The 23,906-nt window shown below is 42.0% G+C and overlaps 1 protein-coding gene across 4 annotated transcripts in view; it reads right to left on the bottom strand.

Annotated features, from left to right (window-relative positions):
- Positions 1–1,475: 1,475 nt before the first annotated feature.
- LOC119652272 (ER lumen protein-retaining receptor-like) overlaps positions 1,476–23,906 on the bottom strand; it is a 33,936-nt gene continuing 11,505 nt past the window's right edge. Inside the window, exons 1-2 of one of the 4 annotated variants that reach the window (XM_038056259.1) lie at positions 7,243–7,803; positions 1,476–2,464 (exon numbers count right to left, since the gene is read on the bottom strand). In XM_038056259.1, coding sequence (XP_037912187.1) covers positions 1,700–2,398 — 699 coding nt within the window. In that variant the 5' untranslated portion in view covers positions 2,399–2,464; positions 7,243–7,803 and the 3' untranslated portion in view covers positions 1,476–1,699. Of the gene's footprint in view, positions 2,465–7,193; positions 7,804–23,906 lie in introns of those variants that run through there. The other 3 variants (XM_038056261.1, XM_038056258.1, XM_038056260.1) reach the window with 3 other exon arrangements.

A 23,906-nucleotide genomic window follows, 5' to 3' on the forward strand; every position in this document is an offset into this window, starting at 1 on the left:
TTGTAAGCTACTGAAGTGTGTCCATAGTCCAGACACCTGTAGCATTTGGTTTGGACTATCCGCATTCGCACCCTGCATACTATCCATCCAATTTTGATTCTTTCGTTGCTATCGAGTTTCCTCCACATTGCTCGGGAACTCCCACCACGGCGAGCTTTTGGCCTCGAGCATTTACAGAGGTAATAGCTACCCGGGGATTGGTTACCTCTGGACATTCACGCTTTATCGCCTCCTCTATTTCGACCTTTTCAGTGAGGCAGTCAAGATCCCAGATTTCTAGAGATCACATGGGTTCTAGGCTGCAAACAAGAACCTTCTCACCCAATAACCCCTTGACTGCATCGCAGAACGTACTCCTGTTAGTCGGCTTTGGGCCCAGTTCCACGAGAACTCCGCCACTCCTCGTTTTCCGTATGAATATATCTCTGCTCCGTTGTCTTCGGCTTTCATCCTGTAGCGGATTTCACTAAGAACTTCCTCAAATGTCTTGCCTTCCGTCGGCTTAATGAGCAGAGTCGACGGTCTAGCCCTTCTTCGTTTCCTCGTCTTTTCCGCTCCTGGCTTTTGGTTGACAGCTTCCTTGCCTTTGGACAGACGTGTCACTGGCGGCGAGGTCAGTTGTCTTTTTTTCTTTTTCGCCTTCTTTTTTTGGGCCCTGGAAGCTAATTCCTTCGGGTACGGCGTCCTCTTTCTGCTTTTTCCCCAATTCACTTTGCAGTGGGCTATTTGCGGTCCGTTTGACGCAAGCAGCATTCTGAGCGGGGAGTGCGGCTGTTTCTGCCCTCCAATCGTCTTCCGCTGCTCTCCACGTTCGTCTATAGAAGGAGATGCAGTGCAATAGTTGGTACAGTTCCACCCAGCCTGTTTTTGACGCCTTTGCTGACGTTCCTCTTTAGGAACGTTGTCGACCGCATACGCTTCACCAGTGCTGCGCATTTTCTGATGAGCCTTTCATCTTGGGCTCTAGCTAGGACCTGCTCATGACTAGCGATTCTCATTGAGCTTTCTTCCGGAACAGGGGTCCTACAAGGTTTTGGAGTTGATGAGGCTTCCTCTTTATTTGGGCGCTCCGGTGACACATCGGGTATGTCAGCCCTCACTGCCTCTTTCGCTGATCGCTGCGGTGAATGATGCATTTTTGTGCTCCGCCCAAATGCACTCAGCTCTTCCTCCTTCCCTGTTATTTCGTCGATTTTTTTTGTATTAATTTATGTTTATTCTCCATGAAAAAATAACCAGTGTATCGTGTACAAGGGAGCGGGCCGCAATAGTCAGGAACGAGTGTACCCCCGGGGACACACCCCCTTCCCCAGTTCCCTGAGGTCCTTCCACTAAACTAGTTATCGTGGACGAGGGACACCCCCGGTGAAATAAATCATTTCAATTTTAGTTTCTGTTCAATTGACAGAGTCTTTTACTGATCAGAGTCTACTATCGGCTACTATTTATAATTATTACACAGTAAAATCAATGAATTTTTTTTTCGAAAGTTTTGTGAAAATATAATAAGCGAATTATACATAAGTTATATAAGTTACATATTATAAATAGTACAGTTAACAATTCTTGAGATTCTTCAAATGAGTGCATATCCTTGGTAATCTATTTACAAAGTGGTGGTGCTATTTAAGTCACAATATTTTTATGCCTATTAATATATTTTCCCAAAATTATTAATAGTTTTAGTTTTTTTTTGATTTTACCACCTATCTGGCCTACCCCATTTCTTAATTGCCAGCTGCGTATCCTTATTGTCAATATTTATATCTAAGGGGCTAGGTTTTTCATAGTCTATTACATTGACATTCACTAGTTTGACTTCATCCTTATTACTTTTACATTTTAAAAACAGGAAAATAATAAAGAAGCAAGTGTACGCAATACTACTGATAAGGTGTACATTGGAATCGCTATGGAAACAGAAGAAGATAATAATCCAGTACAACATGTTGAGTGCGCTATAGATTCCAAGCGACAGCAAATAAACGCCCATATACTTAGTGTATCCTACTTTATGAGTCAGCCAAATTTGCGGTACAATAGCTACTGCCTCCAAGTAAATTAGGAACGCCCACAGGATCTGATACCAAGTGAATTCGTAGTTTAGAATTAAGGCTAGTGCTAAGCATGGAATAAGTAGTAATTTAATAGGAAATGTGTCGTGTGATTCATCATATGTGTGTGAGAATGGTCCATAGATTAAGATGATTATAGTAACGGCACAAATGACAAGAAGAATTCTTAATCCGATGTCGACTAAGTCCTGCGTGAGAAGGACTATTGCTAGAAGGCTTTGTGTGCGCCTTGACACTCCCGCACACGATTTTGTTTTTAGAATTTTAAATAGCAGGAGCAGCATCCCAAACAGGCGAAATATATCAGCCAGTATTTGCAACATTACGGCTGTTGTTTTGTATTATATTACCGTAGACAACAAGGAAGGAAACGTAGGTTCTGATCATCTGTAAAGAAATAAGAGGAACAGATATTATTAGTATCCAAGTTTTAAAAAAAGATGAGGCAGTGCAAGTTTTGGTAGAAAGTGAACCAGTTTGACGAACGGTGGTCCCATAAATTACTTTTAAACCATTGTCCTGCAAGTTGGTTCCACTAGAATCAAGTCGAGGAGAAAGATAGGATTAGAATTGTAGTTAGTTTTTTAACCGCGTTCTTTCGAAGGGTACATCACCATCTGATTGGAAAGAAAGCACAACAGCCCCAATATATAACATTTCCAGGTCAAGTAAATGCTTTTCTGAGACAAGAGAATAAATTTCCTGTACATATGAATTTCGGTATGAAATAAATAAAATTCCTGGTGGAATAAATAAATTTTGAAGCACATCGCCGCATATTTGGCATATATGCTCTTGAACTTGTGAAGTGGTGAAATCAACTCAATACAAAATTTTCTTCGTTTCCGCGCTCCCATGTATGTACCGTGGCGTTATCCATAATTACTCAGCTGCCTTCACATGAAGTATAAAGTTTTCCAACTAGTGGTGGTAATGATTAAACTCCCATTTCGGTCATGCACTGTAGGAAATACCATACCGTAATCTGGTTTATTTGCGATGGAGATGTAAACTGAAACTGCGCTATTGGCATCTTGGCGGTCTAAAAGTGAAATGGCACTCACGATGGAGTATACAACCTCGAAAGCTTAAATTAAAAGAAGGGCGAAGACGGCTACGGTTTCTTACCAGGGCGGAGGCAACTCTTCAGATGCGGCCCCACCTCTACCCTAGGAGCACTGTGACCGAACCGGTTCGCGGATGTTATACGCTCCCTTTTGTAATTCGCAAAACACAACAAAACAACAAATCCGCCTACAGTTCAGACCAGAAGCTGGACCGCAGCTAGACAATTTCTTTTTTAGGCGATTGGACTGGGGAACGCCTGCTGAACCAACACCAACAGCTCTACTATCAAAACCTATCTCCAGCTCCACATGGTGATCGCTGGAATTTCTTTCTTAATAAAAAACTGCAGATGGAGAAGGATGAAGGCAAGCCTCCTGCGCCTAAAAACGGGACAAATGTTCCAACTGGTCCTACAAGTTGGGGGTTGGGTAGGGCTGACAACCATACACGGGAAACCGATGTTACTGAAGTCACAGAAGAGCCTCGGACAAGATGGACTTTAAAACAACGAACCCGACAATGAATTCGGAATAACGATTTGCACATTTTTTCATGGCAGCGCTGCAAGAGATGCGCTGGAAAGACACCGGTTTCTTGGAGATGAGCCCCTATACAGTATATTATGGTGGCCATCCAGTAAACCATGTGCTCGGCTTTAAAAATATAAGCGAAAGGCTATGCACTCTGCGTTTGCGAGGCAAATTGAAAAATATAAACCTCATAAACATTCACGCCCCTACAGATATGACTGCAGAGTCGGAGAAGGATACCTTCTACGAGACAGTTGAGCGGGCTCTCGAAGCCTGTCCCAAGTATGATATCAAAATCATACTTGGAGATTTCAACAGTCAAGTAGCTTACATCGGGAGACCAATGATAACGGACTGCGGATTATTCAGTTTGCAGTATCGCACGACATGGTTGCTGGAAGTACCTGGTTTGCGCGAAAAGCGGTCAACAAACATACGTGGGCCTCTTCAGACAAGACCACTTTCACTGATTGAACGTTGCTACTTCTCAGCCTTGATAAATGTGGGCCAATATAGAGTCGGATCACTATCTTGTTGGCTTGGTGCTCCGGGTTGGAATTACAACACAACCTCTAAACCCCACTGACAATCAGGTGAGAGTGAATACTGAAATTATTTACAATACAGCCCTCCACAACAGCTATGGGGGGAAATGGATGCAGCAGTAAAAACCATAATTCGTCAGAAGCCGATGGAATTACAACCGAATTGTTTAACAATGGAGACCAACTACACCAATGCCTGACGGCTGGCACTGAGGCATTATCTGTCCCATACCTAAAAAGAGGGATGTCATGGAGTGCAGCAAGTATGTATAGAGGTATCACGTTACTGAGTACTATCTATAAGATATTCTCCGCTATTTTGCTGGGCCGGATGGCTCCATACGCTCAGAACAACACTGACCCATACCAAAGAGGCTTCACTCCAGACAAATTAGCAAAAGATCAGATTTTCTCTGTGCGGAAAAAGATGGAAAAATTGCTGGAATATGGCCATTAGTTGCATCATCTTTTCATCGACTTTAAGGCAGCTTATGACAGCATAGCCAGGGTAATTCTGTACACGGCCATGAGAGAATTCGGCATCCCGGTGATATTAATAAGACTGAGTAGGCTGACCCTGTAGAGTGTGCGAGGCCACTGGCAGGACGAAAATAAAAGTGAGTAAAATTATATTGGGTTGGGTAGAAAATCATGTTGACAGGTATTCTAGTATTTCATATTTCAGGATTCTTTGAATTGACACATACATGACAGTGGATCAAACGCATAATTGGACAAATGGTGCTCCATGTTTTGGGCATGTGGATTTGTATTAAATTATCATTTTTTTTTTCAAAATTTCAAGAGATGTATATAGCATAATAAATACTCACTCAAAATTATTATAAAAAATCAAAATAACAAAGTATAGGCAAAAATTCACGTCAAACCCATAATCGGACAAACACATAAATCAGCAGAATTTCACTAGATGATGTTACTTTTTTGGTGGAATTATTTGTTACTGGTAGATACAACTTTGTATGATTTGAAATTTAAAAGCATTATATAAGTTTTCATCGGAAAGAAAAGAATATGGAAGCAATGGTTGTTGGTGCCAAAACGAACAACTCTTGAAATACGCCACCTAATAATAAAGTTATTTGGAGGGGGTGAAACTGTCCGAAATATCTGAAAATTTGTTTGTTGGAAACCAGTTTAAACACTATAAACAAATATTTTCAAATTCGAAATAAGAGTAGAACTGCTCAGGAAAAAAACTCGACGAACATGATGAGCGGCATATTCTAGAAGAAGTTAATAAAAGTAGTTTCTAACCGCCAATGAATTGAAAAATATGGTTCAAAACAGTTTGGAACAAGTCGGGAAACCGGAAGCTAGACGTTTCAGGTATGAAAGGTTTTGTGTATTTATTTTATAAGGGATTTGAGGGTGCATTTGTCCCATTAGCATGTAGCACATAAAATATGCGTATATTATGTGAAAATATCCACGTTCAAGTGATATTGGCATTCATAGTTTTGGATTTGCAGAGGAGCCACAGTTTTGACATAGTATAACTTTGTTAGAAATAGTGCGATTTTCACCAAATTGGGCAGAATCATACTCTACGCTGTAGTCTACATTGCTGCGACTTTATGATTCCAGGGTGAACTTAAGGGGGATTTCCTGTCAATTACTAAAAATTATAGTAATGTACTATTATTAATTTTATTTGAACATGTATCGGCATGGAGGGTATTTCGGAGCCTAGACACCATATATTAGCAGCCCCCTGATTTTTTTCAGATTTTTCAGTTCGGTAGTTTCTGAGAATGGGCTCCTTAAAAAAATTATTAATTTCCACCCCCCTCGCACTCCACACCTTTTCAGCAAATGTCAAAACTAAAGGCCAGCTTCGAAAAGTACTAACCGAGACCTTTGATTTGATACTACACATGACTATATTTGATGAAAAAAAATTTAAAATTTAAGTTCGAAGTAAAAGGATGTAACTCACTATATGCGCGAGCGTTCACAGTTCCTACCTTTCTGCAAAATTTGGTTCCAATCGCTACAACCGTCTCCGAGAAAAATGTGTGTGACGGAAAGACAGACAGATAGACAGACAGTAAACCGATTTTAATAAGGTTTTGTGTTTACACAAATGTGCCGAAACGGTTGAAAATTTTCTTGAGGAATATAATTTTCATAGCAGAATAGATGGGAAAACGCCATACATCAGTAAGTGAAAAAAGTTTCATGGCTTTAGCTCCGTAAAGAATATTTTAACAAGGATATTGGCTTTTGGAAAACGATACATACCCAAAAGTTTCTTAATTCAAATTATTTTTAACATTTTCATAATGCAGGTATTATTTACACAATTTAATCTGCATGGCTCTGAAAGCAAAATGTGAGGCAAAGTGCTGAGGGGCTGAATATATGGGATAAATTCGCCATCTATCAGGAGGATCATCCCAGGCACATTTCCTATGTTCCTGAAATGTGACTCATCTATAACTGTCCCAAAATTTCTGAAACCAGGAGTGGATTAATATTTCTCCAAAATATGATGCAAATACCGTGCGTTCGATACCCCGGCGCTTAGAAGGAGTGATAAAAGCACAAGAAAATGTTTCAAAATATTGAAATCCCGTTTCTGAAGCGTTTGTCCCATTATTTGTTTGACTTAAATTTTTGCTTATGTTTTGTTGGTCTGTTTTTATAGGGATGTTTAATGAAAATATATTACGTTACATACTTCCCTTGGAAGGTCTGTTCATTATATAAAAGATGCATAAAAATTTTGAAAAAAAAAATTGATAAATTAGTACAAAAAACATGCTAAAAATATGAATCATTTTTTGTCCGATTATGCGTTTGAACCACTGTATAGATGCATTCTTTTTCATTATACATATTTATCATGCGGCAATCAGAATTATGAATGTTTATGACAGGATGTAATTAGTGTGTGTGGTATGTGTTGATTGAGACAATTCTTTAATATACATTGATCCTCGCATACATACCTGTTTGCTTTAAGGTTTTAATGCGCAATGACCCTTGATTTGTCTATTTTGTTATTAGCCTCGACTATAGCCTGGATTTGGATAGACGACGACGAGTTGAATTAGTAACACGCACAAACTTCCGTCACTTCTTTGCTTAATCAGTAAACTATGGTACACTAAAGTTTACTTCCCCCTTCTAACTACAATTGCACTTTTGTATCAAATTGTTGCAAAGTATCTTACAAGTTTTTATTTTTCAAAATAAATAAATACCCAAGCTTTTGTGCTTGAGTCCAAGTTTCATCCAATCAACTAATTCGTATTTCACAATCACTTTCTAGTCAACTACGACGCATCAGAAGCTTTATAGTAGTTCCGAGAGAAGTAGGTAGCGCAGAATGTATAACCCGTTTTCAGTGCAAAACTGGTAGTCTACTGTACAATGGGGAATCCCATCAAGTTTCTGAGTTTACGGAGAAATGTTTAATTACTACATTTATATCTGCATGATAATGAAGAGTGAACTCATAAGAATTGTCAACCGGCAGAAAGCGAACATTGCACAAAATATAGATTCTTCAGGAAGTGACAAAACTTTCGTTGAGAATGGAATAAGCGACTAGAAATGAAACTCGATAATGGGCAAATATCCCTCTATTCTGTTAAATAATGTGTGATGGTTTACAGTTAAGGCAGGTTCAAGGGAAGTAGGTATTCTAGACGAGAGCATTTTCCTCATAACTTTATTTTGATACTCAATGAATTTTCTACAATCGGAAAAAAACTCGCCAATGCCGATGGGGCCAACGTTTTTGAAAGAAATATTAGATATTATTGTAGATAATCGAATAACCTAAGGCCTCTCACCTGTTTTCTAAAATAGAATTTATTATAAATTTGCGACTACAACAATTGCGTTATTATTGGATGGGTGCATTTTGTTAGAATATTGTTACTATTTTAGTGCTGAGGAACCATTTGATCAAATTGTTGGCTTATAATCGACGACCAATTGTTAGGTAGTAAAATAAATTATTGGGTTGCTCTATATTTAACAGGCATATAAAGTTAAAATCAAAAGTAGATTAGTTATTCTTTTCCTATAACCGAGTTATATTTTGTATTAGAAAATACGTATTTCGGGAGCACAACTAGTGTAGTGCATCAAATCAAAGTTGATATAAAATTCTAAAATAAGATTATTACATTATTTTCAGATTTCATTGATTAGATTAGTTAAATTAATAAAATTTATTACGACTTTTGTGACGGTATATTGTTTACCGACTACTGAATCCTTGGTTCAGTGCTACTCAAAGCCAAACGCATATCGACAATGGCATCTAAACGATTTCGATGTTTATTTTTAGTTATTAACAACTCTAAGAATCAATGCTCACCTAAATATGTGGTTGACAATAAGTTGAATGAGGAAGGAATTAATTGCCTTTTGCCTCAAAAGATCTTCAAAATTTATTTCTGTCTCGAATGTTTACAGTTTCCATTATGCTATGCTGCATTTCATTAAAACCTTTTCGAATCTCATGAAAGACCTCAGAAATTTGGACAATGAAAGGTCTGTGGGTTTGGTGCCGAATGCCTTTATCCTCGCCGCCAGAAGAATCGCGATTGGATTCATTTGACAAGTACTCGTAGGTCGATTTTGCTTAGAAACGCACCTGTTTTATTTTGAAATGAAGACATGTTGCTCGTTCCTGCCAACTTCATATTCTCTGATCCTTGCTGAAGGCTTAATTCATATAGTTTTGCGAAGAAAACGAAATATATTTGGAAGAACAAGAAGAATGAAGCCAGCATCACGTCGCTTTAATTTTACTTTGTACATGTAATCTTGGCGACATAAATTTTGGAAAAACGAATATGAAATGCAGATTATACTTTTAATCAAAGCTGTAAGACCAAATCGGGAATCGAAAATAGCACAAACACAGTCCGAACAGCTTCTGTTACACTCTAAAAAATATTGATGTAAATTTACCGTTATTATATGAGGCATTTAAATACCTCATATTATAGAAGTAAAATTACGCTCTGGTGTATTTTGAAAATTTACACTATAAATGTGGTAATAAAATAGGCTCAAATGTGTGTAAAGTTAAACCTATTTTTGTCACGCATATTTTCTTCAAAACTAGTGCATTTTTATCCATGTTTCATACAATATGCGCACAAGGTTGCCATTCGAAGTGCAAGGAGTTAGAGTTAAACACTCTAGATCAAAGCTAGTATAGATCCCCGGGCGACGCGGGGATTGGTACCCACGATGGAGCATAAAATCTGGGAAACGCCTGCTGAAGCAACACCAACAGCTCTACTACCAAACCCTATCTCCACCTCCACGTGGTGATCGCTGGGAGTTCTTTCTTTATGAAAAACTGGAGAAGGATGAAGGTGAGTCTCCCGCGCCTAAAAACGGGACAAAATGCACCAACTGGTCCTCCAGGTTGGGTGTTGGGTAGGGCTGACAACCCTACATGCAAAACCGATGTTACGAAGCCACGAAAGGAGGCTCGGACAGGATGGATCTTACAACGACGAACCCGGAAACGACAACGGATTAACAATTTGCGCATTTTCTCATGGAACGTGCGCTCCCTGTACAGAGATAAAGCTGATGAGCAGCTAGCCGATACCCTGTCCCAATATAGGGTTGATATAACAGCATTACAAGAGATGCGATGGACATATATTATAGCGGTTATCCAGGAAACTATGTGCTCGGAGTAGGTTTCTTAGTCAGTCAAAAAATGAAACCTGCTGTTATCGGATTTGAAAACATAAGCGAATAGCTATGCACTCTGCGCTTGCGAGGCAAGTTTAGAAATATAAGTCTCATTAACGTTCACGCCCCTACAGAGGAGATTGCAGAGTCGGAGAAGGATACCTTCTACAAGGCAGTAGAACGAACCCTCGAAGCCTGTCCCAGATATGATATCAAAATCATACTTGCGGATTTTAACAGCCAAGTAGAGAAGGAGCCCGTATTTAGGCGATACGTTGGCTCCCATAGCTTACACAAAAATACAAATGATAACGGACTGCGGATTATTCAATTAGCAGGGTCACACGAAATGGTTGTTGGAAGTACCTGGTTTGCGCGGAAAGCGGTCGACAAACATACATGGGCCTCTCCAGACGGGACCACTTTCAACCAAATTGACCACGTGTTGATCGAACGCCGCCACCTATCAGCCTTGATGAATGTCATAACATATAGGGGGGCCAATGTAGACTCGGATCACTTTCTCATTGGCAGCTCGAATAACAACACCACCTAGAATCCCCTCTGACAATCAGGTGAGACTGAGCACTGAAGCCATCCACAACACAGCCCTCGTGACACCTATAAGAGGGAAATGGATGCCACAATAACGACAGTCAACAGAGGAGCTGGAGATGAACCATCAGCAAATGATCTTCACAATCACTTGAAGAACGTCATTATGGATGCGGCCACAAACATACTTGGCCCCAGCCGCAAAAGGAGTCGGAATGGCTGGTTTGACGATGAATGTAAGCTAGCAACGGAGCGGAAGAATGCCGCATACCGAGTAAGAAGAACGCGGGCACGCGGAGAGACTTATCACGAACTCCGTCAAGCGGAGAATTGACTTCACAGACGGAAAAAGGAAGCCTGGAAGAACCAATAAATTTATGAACTAGAAAAGTACAGGGAGCAATCGCACCAGGCGCGCAAGTTTTACCAACAAGTCAGCAGGATGAAGCCTTATACACCTCGATGCTCATCCCTGGGGGGAAATCTGATTTTCGACCGAATGGGCATATTGGAGCGATGGTTTGAGTACTTTAAAGAGCTACTGAACAACCAGAACATCGGCGGGTTGGAGGTCCCGCCAACGGAAGACGCCGGACAAATACTGCTGCCACCAAGTTTAGGAGAAACAGTCCGTGCAATTCATCGGCTAAAAAATCATAAGTCGCCAGGAGCCGATGGAATTACAGCCGAATTGGTTAAATATGGAGACGACCAGTTGCACCAAGTGCTTCATCAACTTGTACTCAAGGTATGGGACAGCGAATCAATGCCTGACGATTGGCAACGATGCATTATCTGTCTCATACACAAAAAGGAAGATTACACACAGTACAGCAATTATAGAGGTGTTACGTTGCTGAGTACCATCTATAAGATACTCTCCACTATCTTGCTAGGCCGGATAGCCCCACACGCTCAGAACATCATTAGCCCATACCAAAGAAGCTTCATTCCAGGCAAATCAGCAACAGATCAGATTTTCTCTCTGCGGCAAGCGATGGAAAAACTGTTGGAATATGGTCAACAATTGTATCATCTATTCATCGGCTTTAAAACCGCCTATAGCATAGCCAGGGCAAAACTGTACACGGCCATGAGAGAATTCGGGATCCCGATGAAATTAATAAGATTGACTAGTCTGACCCTGACCAATGTGCGAGGCCAGATAAAAACAGCAGGATCACTTTCAAGACCATTCGACATCAACAACGGTGTACGGCAAGGGGATGTCCTATCATGCGTCCACTTTAATCTGGCCCTGGAGAAAGTGATCCGTGATGCTGAGGTAAATGCAAGAGGTACGATGCTCATTAAATCCAACCAACTACTGGCCTATGCGGCGATATCAACATCATGGGAAGAACCACCCGAGGCGTACAAACTGCCTTCGTCCAGATCGAGAGAATGAAAGCAAGGCAAAGTATATGGTGGCAACGTCAACGCCGAAAACCAACCAACCAACAACATCAAATAAGGATAGGAGAATACAACTTTGAGACGTTGATAATTTCTCCTATCTAGAGTCGAAAATCACAATCGATAACAGCTACGACGATAAAATCTGCGCACGGTTGTTGTCAGCCAACAGAGCCTATTTCAGCTTACAAAAACTGTTTCGCTCGAAACGTCTTACCACAGGTTCAAAGCTCTTACCGTACAAGACAATGATCTTGCCAGTCCTCATTTATTCCTCGGCGACTTGTGTTCTTAGCAAGAAGAATTGCGAACTCTTGTCCGCGTTCGAGAGAAGAATCCTCCGAAGAATTTTTTTACCTCGGCGCAAAACTGGGATGTTTGGAGTTTCTTATTAAGGCAGACCTAGACCGGATACCAGTTGTTGCGCCGTTGATGATGATGGTGATTCCCAATGACATCCTTTCAGATATCTGTAAAAAACGTTCATTTGAAGTGAGACTGTTTACTAAACTCTAACTCCCTACTTTTTAACGTTTTGTGTCCGTCTGCCCGTCTGTCCGTCTGTCCGTCTGTCTGTCTGTCCGTCACACGCATTTTTCTCGGAGGCAGTTGTAGCGTTTGACACCAAATTTGGTAGAAAAATGGGAACTGTGAACGCTCACGCATGTAGTGAGTTACATACTTTTACGTCGAATTTAAGGGGGGGTCCCCATACATGTGAAAGGGGCGTGTAAAGTTTTTTTTTATCAAATATAGTCATGTGGGGTATCAAATTAAAGATCTCGATTTTTACTTTTCGAAGCCGATCTTAGTTTTGACATTTGTTAGCAGGGTGGGGAGTGCGGGGGTTGAAAGTGATCATTTTTTTAACGAACCCATTCCCAGAAACTACCCAACCGAAAAATCTGAAAAAAATCAGGGGGCTGGCATGGTATCTGGGCTCCGAAATACCCTCCATACCGATAGCTGTTCAAATAAAGTTAATAATAGTACATTACTATAATTTTCAGTAATTGACAGGAAAACCCCCCTTAAGTTCACCCTAGAATCACAAACAACAATGTCGAACCTATAAAGGTACCTCCTGTAGCCACCATACCCGGTTAGAGGCTCAGTGAAATCGTAACTCATCTCGCCCTGGTTTCATGAAGTTTACTTACTTATCTAGTTTCAGATAAGCCTGCCCATCGGCCATTCTTTGCCTGGTCCCATGCTGTTTGCCATGTAGCCAATGACTTACTTGATTACTTTGCTTACCCTTGCCCTTTCTTCCTTGCTTTTCATACAATTGATTTAGCCGTTCCGAGTAAATGGGGTGTGCCAGACAGACAGACATCGATTCTAATAAGGTTTTGTTGCACACACAACTTTAAAAATGTCAATGATAACTGAACAGAACTGGATTGTTTAGAACAATGTATGGTCGGGTGAAACCCAAACAGCGTTGTTTCCGACATGATCATAATAATAATCGGTGGCGCAACAATTTATATTGGATCAGGGCCTTGAAGTGTGTTAGAGCACTTCATTCAAGTCCGTAACGGTACACCACAGTAACACACTGTTGGAGGCAATGTGGTCAGCATTGCGCTCGCTCGAGATTATTACCCTGCTTTCACTCACGTGGTTTAATACTTCAGCACTTACTTGGCACTTAGCGTGTGACATAAACCAAAAACGTCTTCAAGCTGGGAGTAATTATTTTATAGATCTTATATATCATAGTTCCCAATAATTTGTGCCGAACGAATTCTGCCAAATTTAAAAATCGAGAAGAAGGAAACATTCATCCCAATGAGCCCCAAACCTATACCCGACAAACGTAAGTTCCCAATTCGCTACTTTAAAAAAGACGACAAAGTAGTTTTAGTTTTACGATGTCTCAAGTTAGAACGTCATGAGGTATCAAGCTCGATGCTACCACCGGCAGAAACACCGCTAACGACATAGACGAATTGATCGACACCCTCGAATTTCTGTACGTTAATGCAGATAGGAGAGTGCGATAACTCGTCAGGTTGAGAACCTTCGTTTTGTGGATGATTATCTTCAGTCCGACCCTTGTAGACTCTCTTTCCATATCCAGGTCCATGTGGCGAGGTACCATGACAGTAAACAGATGCCATCAGCTTAGTTGAGATGTTTGAAGAAAGATGCCGTGGTCCAGTATTTCACGTCCTCTGGACAAGGCGCCATGAAAAGTGTCACCTATAGTATAAATAGTATCGGTGACAGAACGCAACATTGTCACACTCCGCTTAGAACTTCGAATTTCTCAGCACGTGACAATGACAAAAAATTAGGGTTTGACGCAACGTACTTTCTGCTATCCCTAATAAAACAAAATAAAATGCTGACATCAGGGAACGAAATAAATAAAGCATGGTTAGAGTTATTTCACTATGCTAAATCCTACTCGATCTCTCTTGGTGACAGGCGTCTCAAAAGGCCGACTAAGCAAATGCATCCAATGTCGTTAAATTAAAATGTTCGCATTGATTCCTAGGTTCCGGAGAAATGATAGGGTGTTCACCTTAGTCAACGGGGCAGGACGGGGCTCGGTCCTGTCGAGAAATGGGCACGGATTCTTGACGCATATACGGCGTCAGGATGTAAGTAAATTAGTCCGAGCACAACAAATCATCATCATCAACGGCGCAACAACCGGTATCCGGTCTAGGCCTGCCTTAATAAGGAACTCCAGACATCCCGGTTTTGCGCCGAGGTCCACCAATTCGATATCCCTAAAAGCTGTCTGGCGTCCTGGCCCACGCCATCGCTCCATCTTAGGCAGGGTCTGCCTCGTCTTCTTTTCCTACCATAGATATTGCCCTTATAGACTTTCCGGGTGGGATCATCTTCATCCATACGGATTAAGTGACCCGCCCACCGTAACCTATTGAGCCGGATTTTATCCACAACCGGACGGTCATGGTATCGCTCATAGATTTCGTCATTGTGTAGGCTACGGAATCGTCCATCCTCATGTAGGGGGCCAAAAATTCTTCGGAGGATTCTTCTCTCGAACGCGGCCAAGAGTTTCAATTTTTCTTGCTAAGAACCCAAGTTTCCGAGGAATACATGAGGACTGGCAAGATCATAGTCTTGTACAGTAAGAGCTTTGACCCTATGGTGAGACGTTTCGAGCGGAACAGTCTTTGTAAGCTGAAGTAGGCTCTGTTGGCTGACAACAACCGTGCGCGGATTTCATCATCGTAGTTGTTATCGGTTGTGATTTTCGACCCTAGATAGGAGAAATTGTCAACGGTCTCAAAGTTGTATTCCCCTATCCTTATTCTTGTTCGTGCTTGTGTTTGACCAGTGCGGTTTGATGTTGTTGGTTGATTCGTCTTTGGTGCTGACGTTGCCACCATGTATTTTGTCTTGCCTTCATTGATGTGCAGCCCAAGATCTCGCGCCGCCTGCTCGATCTGGATGAAGGCAGTTTGAACGTCTCGGGTGGTTCTTCCCATGATGTCGATATCGTCAGCATAGGCCAGTAGTTGGGTGGACTTGAAGAGGATCGTACCTCTTGCATTCACCTCGGCATCACGGATCACCTTCTCGAGGGCCAGATTAAAGAGGACGCATGATAGCGCATCCCCTTGTCGTAGACCGTTGTTGATGTCGAATGGTCTTGAGAGTGATCCTGCTGCTTTTATCTGGCCTCGCACATTGGTCAGGGTCAGCCTAGTCAGTCTTATTAATTTCGTCGGGATACCGAATTCCCTCATGGCCGTGTACAGTTTTACCCTGGCTATGCTATCATAGGCGGCTTTAAAGTCGATGAACAGATGGTGCAACTGTTGTCCATATTCCAACAGTTTTTCCATTGCCTGCCGCAGAGAGAAAATCTGATCTGTTGCTGATTTGCCTGGAGTGAAGCCTCTTTGGTATGGGCCAATGATGTTCTGGGCGTATGGGGCTATCCGGCCTAGCAAGATAGTGGAGAATATCTTATAGATGGTACTCAGCAACGTGATACCTCTATAATTGCTGCACTGTGTGATATCTCCCTTTTTATGTATGAGACAGATTATGCCTCGCTGCCAATCGTCAGGCATTGATTCGCTGTCCCATACCTTGAGCACAAGTTGATGAACCACTTGGTGTAACTGGTCGCCTCCATATTTAACCAATTCGGCTGTAATTCCATCGGCTCCTGGCGACTTATGATTTTTTAGCCGATTAATTGCACGGACTGTTTCTCCTAAACTTGGTGGTGGCAGTATTTGTCCGTCGTCTTCAGTTGGCGGGACCTCCAACTCGCCGATGTTCTGGTTGTTCAGTAGCTCATCAAAGTACTCAACCCATCGCTCCAATATGCCTATTCTGTCGGAAATCAGATTTCCCTCTTTGTCTCGGCAGGATGAGCATCGAGGTGTATAAGGCTTCATCCTGCTGACTTGTTGGTAAAACTTCTGCGCCTGGTGCGGTTGCTCCCTGTACTTTTCTAGTTCACAGACTTGTTGGTTCTCCCAGGCTTCTTTTTTCCGTCTGTGAAGTCGCTTCTCCGCTCGACGGAGTTCGTGATAAGTCTCCGCGCGTGCCCGCGTTCTTTGAGAATGCAACATTACTCGGTATGCGGCATTCTTCCGTTCCGTTGCTAGCTTACATTCATCGTCAAACCAGCCGTTCCGACTCCTTTTGCGGCTGGGGCCAAGTATATTTGTGGCCGTATCCATGATAACGTTCTTCAGGTGGTTGTGAAGATCATTAGTTGATGCTTCATCTCCAGGTCCTCTGTTGACTGCGGTTATTGCGGCATCCATTTCCCTCTTATAGGTGTCGCGGAGGGTTGTGTTGTGGATGGCTTCAGTGTTCACTCTCACCTGATTGTCAGAGGGGATTCTAGGTGGTATTGTTATTCGAGCTCGGAGCACCATGCCAACGAGATAGTGATCCGAGTCTATATTGGCCCCCCTATATGTTCTGACATTCATCAAGGCTGAGAGATGGCGGCGTTCGATCAACACGTGGTCAATTTGGTTGAAAGTGGTCCCGTCTGGAGAGGCCCACGTATGTTTGTGGACCGCTTTCCGCGCAAACCAGGTACTTCCAACAACCATTTCGTGTGACCCTGCTAATTGAATAGTCCGCAGTCCGTTATCATTTGTTTTTTCGTGTAAGCTATGGGAGCCAACGTATCGCCTGAATACGGGCTCCTTCCCTACTTGGCTGTTAAAATCCCCAAGTATACGTGTCTTAATATTGCCACCCTGACTGATTGATATCTGCGCTCTACAAGAAACCCGATGGTTTGGTGCCCAAAGCTGTGACACAAAAGGAAAATGCGGTAAAAATAGATATAAACATCACTATTTTGACAGCCCACACATTCAATACAGTGGTGCCACTGCGATCTGAGAGGGTTTTCATGACTCCATTAAAGATGTCGAACGATTTGATGACAGACTGATGAACTCACCATTATACCAGATGATCGCACTATTCATTTCTTCACCAGATGCCTTTTGGCAATTTCTCGATGCAAAGACCGTGCCTGCTGATGACTATATCATCACCGCAGGCGGTGGTCATGTGGGTGAACAGGCAGACGGCAACAGATGCGATGGAGTAAAAGGGTTTGGGGTGCCCAATGAAGGTGGCGAGTGTATAATCAATTTTGCGGACACTCTTGACTTCGTACTTGAATACATGGTTTATCAAACAATTGTCTCATCTTATTACAATTTATACAGCGAGAACAGTAAAACGCAAATCGACTATATTCTTGTCAGAAGCCGACATTTTACCACCGCCACTAACTGTAAAGTCGTTCCCAATGAGTCCATCGCGCCTTCAAATCGGCTGTTGATTGCCATCTCGCGAATCAAGCCACCGGTAAAACAGCGTGAAAAACGCACTGGTCCGCCACATATTAAATTGCAGCGTTTTGACGAGAAGAAGGATCAAATAATCTCACTTACGCCATTACCAACTGTTAGAAATGTGGAAGAATCGTGAACCTAATTAAAGACACGATGGACAAAGCGGCCTCTCCAACCCTCCGGAGCACCAAGCCAGTTAAGCGGTTCACCAACATACTTGGGTTTGGAATGAACATTTTCAAATAAAGGTCCGTTAAAAGAAATGCCTCTACCACAATTTTCTCGATGATAAATGCCAATTGAAAATGCCAATTGAAAAATTGATAACAATGTCAGCGGCAAGCAAAGAAAGCGAACGCTGTCACCCGGGCGGTCCATTATAAAAACTTTTATGATCAACGGTACACGGTTTGGCGAGAAAAATCTAGTCAAAAGCCGATACCAACGATATCGAACACTTCCATTGCGTTGACAAGAACGGTACTTTTGTAACCGACCAACGAGCCGCAACGAATATATGGCGAGAATATTTCGAACAGATTTCAATTGAAGATTTTTTCCATCTTCCACTTTTACAAGTATTGGCGATATTTGGAGTATTGCATTTCTCGATCTGTAAAGTTCGAAGTGTGGTGGCGTATCAACATCGCTTCCTGTCTCTGCCGGTGTTCATCAAGGAAGCGCCCTCTCTTTAATCCTCTTTGTCCTTGATATGGACACTGTCACACGAGATATCCAACGTCCAGCGCACTGTACACTGCTTTATGCAGATAGGAAAAATGATCTCGAGCAACTTATCGAAAAGTGGAATGATCGACTCATGCAACACGGTCTCAGATTGAATCTGAATAAAATGGAATTATTGCTCACTTATCCCCATGAAACAGTTACAATCACTGTCAATGGCAGTGACCTGCAGAGAACTGAGCGATTTAAATATCTCGGATCAATGTTATAAGCCAACGGAAACGTTTCACAACTGGTGTTCTTTGTGATCGACATACCAACAAACGTCTGAAATGTAAAATTGACCGCAGGTGTTCGTTTGTTTTCGACTTGTTGATGCGGTTCGATCTGCACAGGAAGTGCACGTTCCATGAGGAAATGCAAAAATTATTTGTTCCACACCGAGGCTCTTTTTGTGGCTTCATAACAAGTTCTTTTCCGTGTTAGGTTGTCAGCCCTACCCAACCCCCAACCTGGAGGACCAGTTGGTACAATTTTGCAGGTTTTTTTACGCCGGATATTCGTCTCCATCCTTCTGCGTCTGCAGTTTTCATTAAGAGAGTACTTCTAACAGTCACCACATGGAGGTGGAGATAGGGTTTGGTAGTGGGTCAATTGGTGTTGGTTCTGCAGGCGTTTCCCTGGCTTTATTCTCCTCCTCATTGGGACTCACTGGGACTTTTACTACGCTTGGACCATCACAATTGAATGAGGGTAATTAATTATTTATAAATAAGCATTAATTGTGTGCGATTTTTGAATTTGTATATTAGAAACAATAAGTTTCGTAAATTAGATTGTGAATAGAAGAAATTGTGAAATTGCAATTGACAAGAAATTATGTGATCCATCCTCGTTAATGTGAACTCACTCTATTGTGGTACTCATATATTGATATATGATGATAACGGTATATACACCTTAGAATATTATATAATAATAGTGGAATTTCCTTTTAAAATTATGCCTTATATATTTGTGCCAAATTTTGTACTTGTTTAGGATAAATTTCTGAAATATGGTAATATAGCATTACCACTTTCATTTGAATAGACGGGATGTATTTTGAGGCCTAGATTTCGCATATTTATATACAACATTGTAATTTCTTTTGGTGGTGTAGGTTCTTAGCATGATACTTGTTACACTTTTTGGGGTACAAATGTTGATTCTTCACTACCTTATTTCTGTAAAAAAATCCAATGACGATAACAAATCCCTCTGGCACCATTGAGATTTGAACCGCAACCTTCCACTACGAAAGCCCAGCGCTCTAACCACTTGAGTCAGCCGGATACCTACTTACACCTAACTAAATATTTAATTATCTGCTAGTCACTACTAGATACTTTTCCACCATGAAGCCTTTTTGGTGGGCACTATGTCGGAAATAGTCCTGCCTATTATTATCTGCCTTGATGATGACAGTCGAGCATCTGCTTTACGATTAACTACGAAAGCTAGGAAAATGAAAAGTTCTGATCTGATTCCCATCGAAGTAAGTAACAGCCACTTGCAAAACGACGAGAGACACTTAAAAGAGATAGCTTTGGTCCACTATAACTTGTAGGATTTATAATGTTGCATCCAGTGTTGTGTAGACTTGATTGCCCTATCGCGATTTGAACTACTTATATGGTTGCATTGCCCTTTAGTGGGGTATTGCGTATTAACCACACCTGCCCTTCAACACGTCCTCCTCTTCAAATGTTCTGCAGCAGCAGCAACGCAGAAAGAACAGTATCAACTTGATCTTGACGTTGAGATAATTGCCTTTCCAGTTTTGAGACAGGGCAGCCAAAGCGGATTTAGTGGTGTTAATGCGCCGAGCTACATTCAGTTCGATGCCAGTGTCCGCAGAAACCACGCTTCCAGGGGAATGGGGTGCCCATCTTTGAAATTTTAAGAAAAATATCCTTTTTCCACTCTCTGGGAAACATCTCGAATTAACAGAATTTCCATACGTGTGCAAGTAGTAGATCTACAGAATAATAATGTCAAGCTCAGTGACTTTACCCGGTTTGAGTGCAGTGATGAACGAGATGATTTATATTCTATTGGGAGGAGCAGTCCGTATCCGCATGCTACGGCGACTAGCCCTATCATCCGGAAGAGCCAGAAATTGACCGGTTGTGAAATGGTTAAGAACAGTGGTGAAGCACTTTCTTTGCGCAGCACCCAAGAAAAGAGCATTTTTGATTTCAGCGCAATACTTATCGATATTCTTAGGCGCGTATCTGCGTGCAATCAGTAAGATATTCGTCCAACTGCCGAAGGACAACTCGATGATACAAGCGGTCCATGTTGAGCTTGGGACGTTACAGTTCTTCAATCCTGCCAGAAGCACGGACGCAACACACAATCGAAGGTAAGCGATCACTAGATCACCAGCCTCTCTTGTTACGCACATCCAGGAGACAACTCCTAAATATACTGCGGGTCGCAAACTGGTCAATCTAATTACTGGTACCGTGTCGATCAACTGAAACCCAACTGACCTTATGGCAGGCTCTGTGTTCGAACAATGTTCTACCAATAACGAGACTGTGGAAGCTGCAGAAATCCACAAACCTTCCACCATTATCGTTACCGTCGCCAATACTGTGTTTGTCCATCAAATTTCGTATCCCGATCACAAGGTCTCCTTTAGGAAACTTCTCCTGAACTACATGTTATTGCTCGTAGAAACCATCCTTCTCCACTATATCGGAAATATCCGTTGGTGCAACGCACCCTGCAATTATGGTGCTCATCAACCTGAACTGGACTTGCAATCAAAATTCTGTCAGAAACCGACTGTGAGGTCGTCGGCTACCGCTTGGTTTTGAAGAATGCAATTGTGACAAGAGGGAGAGAAGCACTCTCCAGAGCGCCACCATCTCACTTCGATTAGGCACAGAATGTTTAGCTTATATCGTTGGAATTCTCGCAACGACAGGAAACTCATCTTCGACAATGACGAACTGAGGAGGCGGAAGATGCATTTCTACAGGGTTCTTAACAATATAACTAGTTCAGTTCAATCTCCCGTGGAACAACTGAGAGACTGCCACATGCAGTGAAATCACCATGGCTATTAGTGCTCTTTGGTAAAAAGCTGCCTTCTGTCGTATCATCGCTTCTTTTTGCTTCACATAATCTCGGATGGAATCAATTATCCAAGGATGGATGCCGAGTGAAATGAAATAAACAATTCCTCTGCATAATTTTACCACATCATTAGTCAAATATCTGTTGAATGTTTTGTTTTTATACGCCCTCGGGGAATCGGTTTCTCTATCCACATGTCAATCTTCACATTCAACATAAGAACCCACCTGGAAGCGGCGAGTACGCACGATTTCAAATTGTTTTGCCCTTGAGCATGAGCGTGATATAACGAAAATCCGATCAGCTGTGTTTGACATACCGCCCGGACTTGCCAAAGTATTGGTGAGATCGGCAAGTTTTTGCTTATGTATAAGTGAATGCGTAAAAGAACCTTTTTGCTATATGGGTGATCACGGCAGTAGTGCCAGAATAGCGGAAGCTCACCGATCTCTCTCTTACCAATACGATTTGACGAAGTTTATGCCTTTTCCTTGTTTAGCGTCTCTGATGTGTACAGATAAGCTTCTGCAGCACATTCGCAAGTCGGGTCATTTTAGTGTGGGTACTGCCTATAGTAGATCTACTGTGGCCTGGCTCTTGGGAATTCAGTCGCTATGGAGCGTTTCTCGGGAGCAGACCGCGCGTTGTGCGTGCGAGAGTTTTAAAAAAACGGCGATTCGCCAACTGTGGCGCGTAGAAAATTCTGCAGTATTCGAGGTTTTCGCCACTTAAATGATGCGCCAAGCATTCCTCTCATTCGACATTGGGTTAAGAAGTTTGAAGAGACTGGTATAATGCTGGATAAATCAAAATACGGGCGACCTAGGTCATCAAGAACGGTTGAAAACGTGGAGAATGTTAATCAGTCTGTTCGTGACGACCTGAACCTTTCAATTCGGAAGCGCGCAAGTGCTTTAAATGTGCATAGATCATCATTACATCGCATTATGCACAAAGACCTAAAGCTGCACCCCTACAAAATTCAATTGGTGCAAGAATTAAAGCCCCAAGATGCCAGTCAGAGACTTAATTTCGTAAATCAGGTGATTGAGCGAGTTTCAAGGTTTACCAACATTTTGTTTTCGGATGAAGCCCATTTTTATCTTAATGGCTACGTAAATTAGCAGAACTGCCGCTACTGGAGTGTATTGAATCCGAAACGGAAACATCAGAAACCCCTACATTCGCCTAAGGTGACCGTATGGGCTGCGATATCGGCACGAGGAATTATCGGCCCTTACTTTTTTGAAGACGAAAAGGGGCGTGCAGTTACAATGAATTTAGAGCGTTATGTAGAGATGTTAGACAACTTCTTGGTACCTGAACTGCAAAACTTTCGTGGTTATAACCAAAGAACATGGTTCCAACAGGACAGAGCAACGTCACACACGGCCAATATGTCTCTGCCACATGTTCGTGAAATTTTCTCAGGTAAATTGATCTCCCGGAGAGGTGACCACTATGGACTTTTTCCTATGGGGTTATCTTAAATCTAATGTTTACATCAATAAATCAACATCACTGGCGCATTTGAAAGAAAATATCCGACACGAAATGGCAGCCATCCCTGAATCCACCTGCCGAGACGTCATAAGTAATTTTACTGTTCGATTAAATGAGGGCCGAGAACACGAGGGTCTACATTTAGACAATATTATTATTAAGAAATAAATCCCCAAAAGTGTATTCTAATAATTAATAAACATTTTTTCTTACTTTTTTTTAATCGATCCACTAAATATAAAATTTCTTTTGAGACACCTTGTATGTGTGCACACTGCTAACTGAACCCGGCTAATTTTGTTCTCCTTTGCATATTTAAGAAATCTGCGGTTTTTTTTCAGGTAGTCGAAGGAATGAGCTTTGAAAGTACATGGCTTGTCATCATCATCAACGGCGCAACAACCGGTATCCGGTCTAGGCCTGCCTTAATAAGGAACTCCAGACATCCCGGTTTTGCGCCGAGGTCCACCAATTCGATATCCCTAAAAGCTGTCTGGCGTCCTGGTCCACGCCATCGCTCCATCTTAGGCAGGGTTTGCCTCGTCTTCTTTTTCTACCATAGATATTGCCCTTATAGACTTTCCGGGTGGGATCATCTTCATCCATACGGATTAAGTGACTCGCCCACCGTAACCTATTGAGCCGGATTTTATCCACAACCGGGCGGTCATGGTATCGCTCATAGATTTCGTCATTGTGTAGGCTACGGAAATGGCTTGTGAAATTACTATATTTTATAATATTCGTCGCTCCAAACGATGCCATTTGAAAGTAACCATTGTGTTTCCGAATACACTGTAGAAAGTGATTGGATTCATGGGTAGCTCCAGTGGACCCTGCCAGTGGTATAACACATACCAAGGATTT

The sequence above is a fragment of the Hermetia illucens genome, chromosome 3 (assembly GCF_905115235.1).
Source record: "Hermetia illucens chromosome 3, iHerIll2.2.curated.20191125, whole genome shotgun sequence".
Lineage (NCBI taxonomy): Eukaryota > Metazoa > Arthropoda > Insecta > Diptera > Stratiomyidae > Hermetia > Hermetia illucens.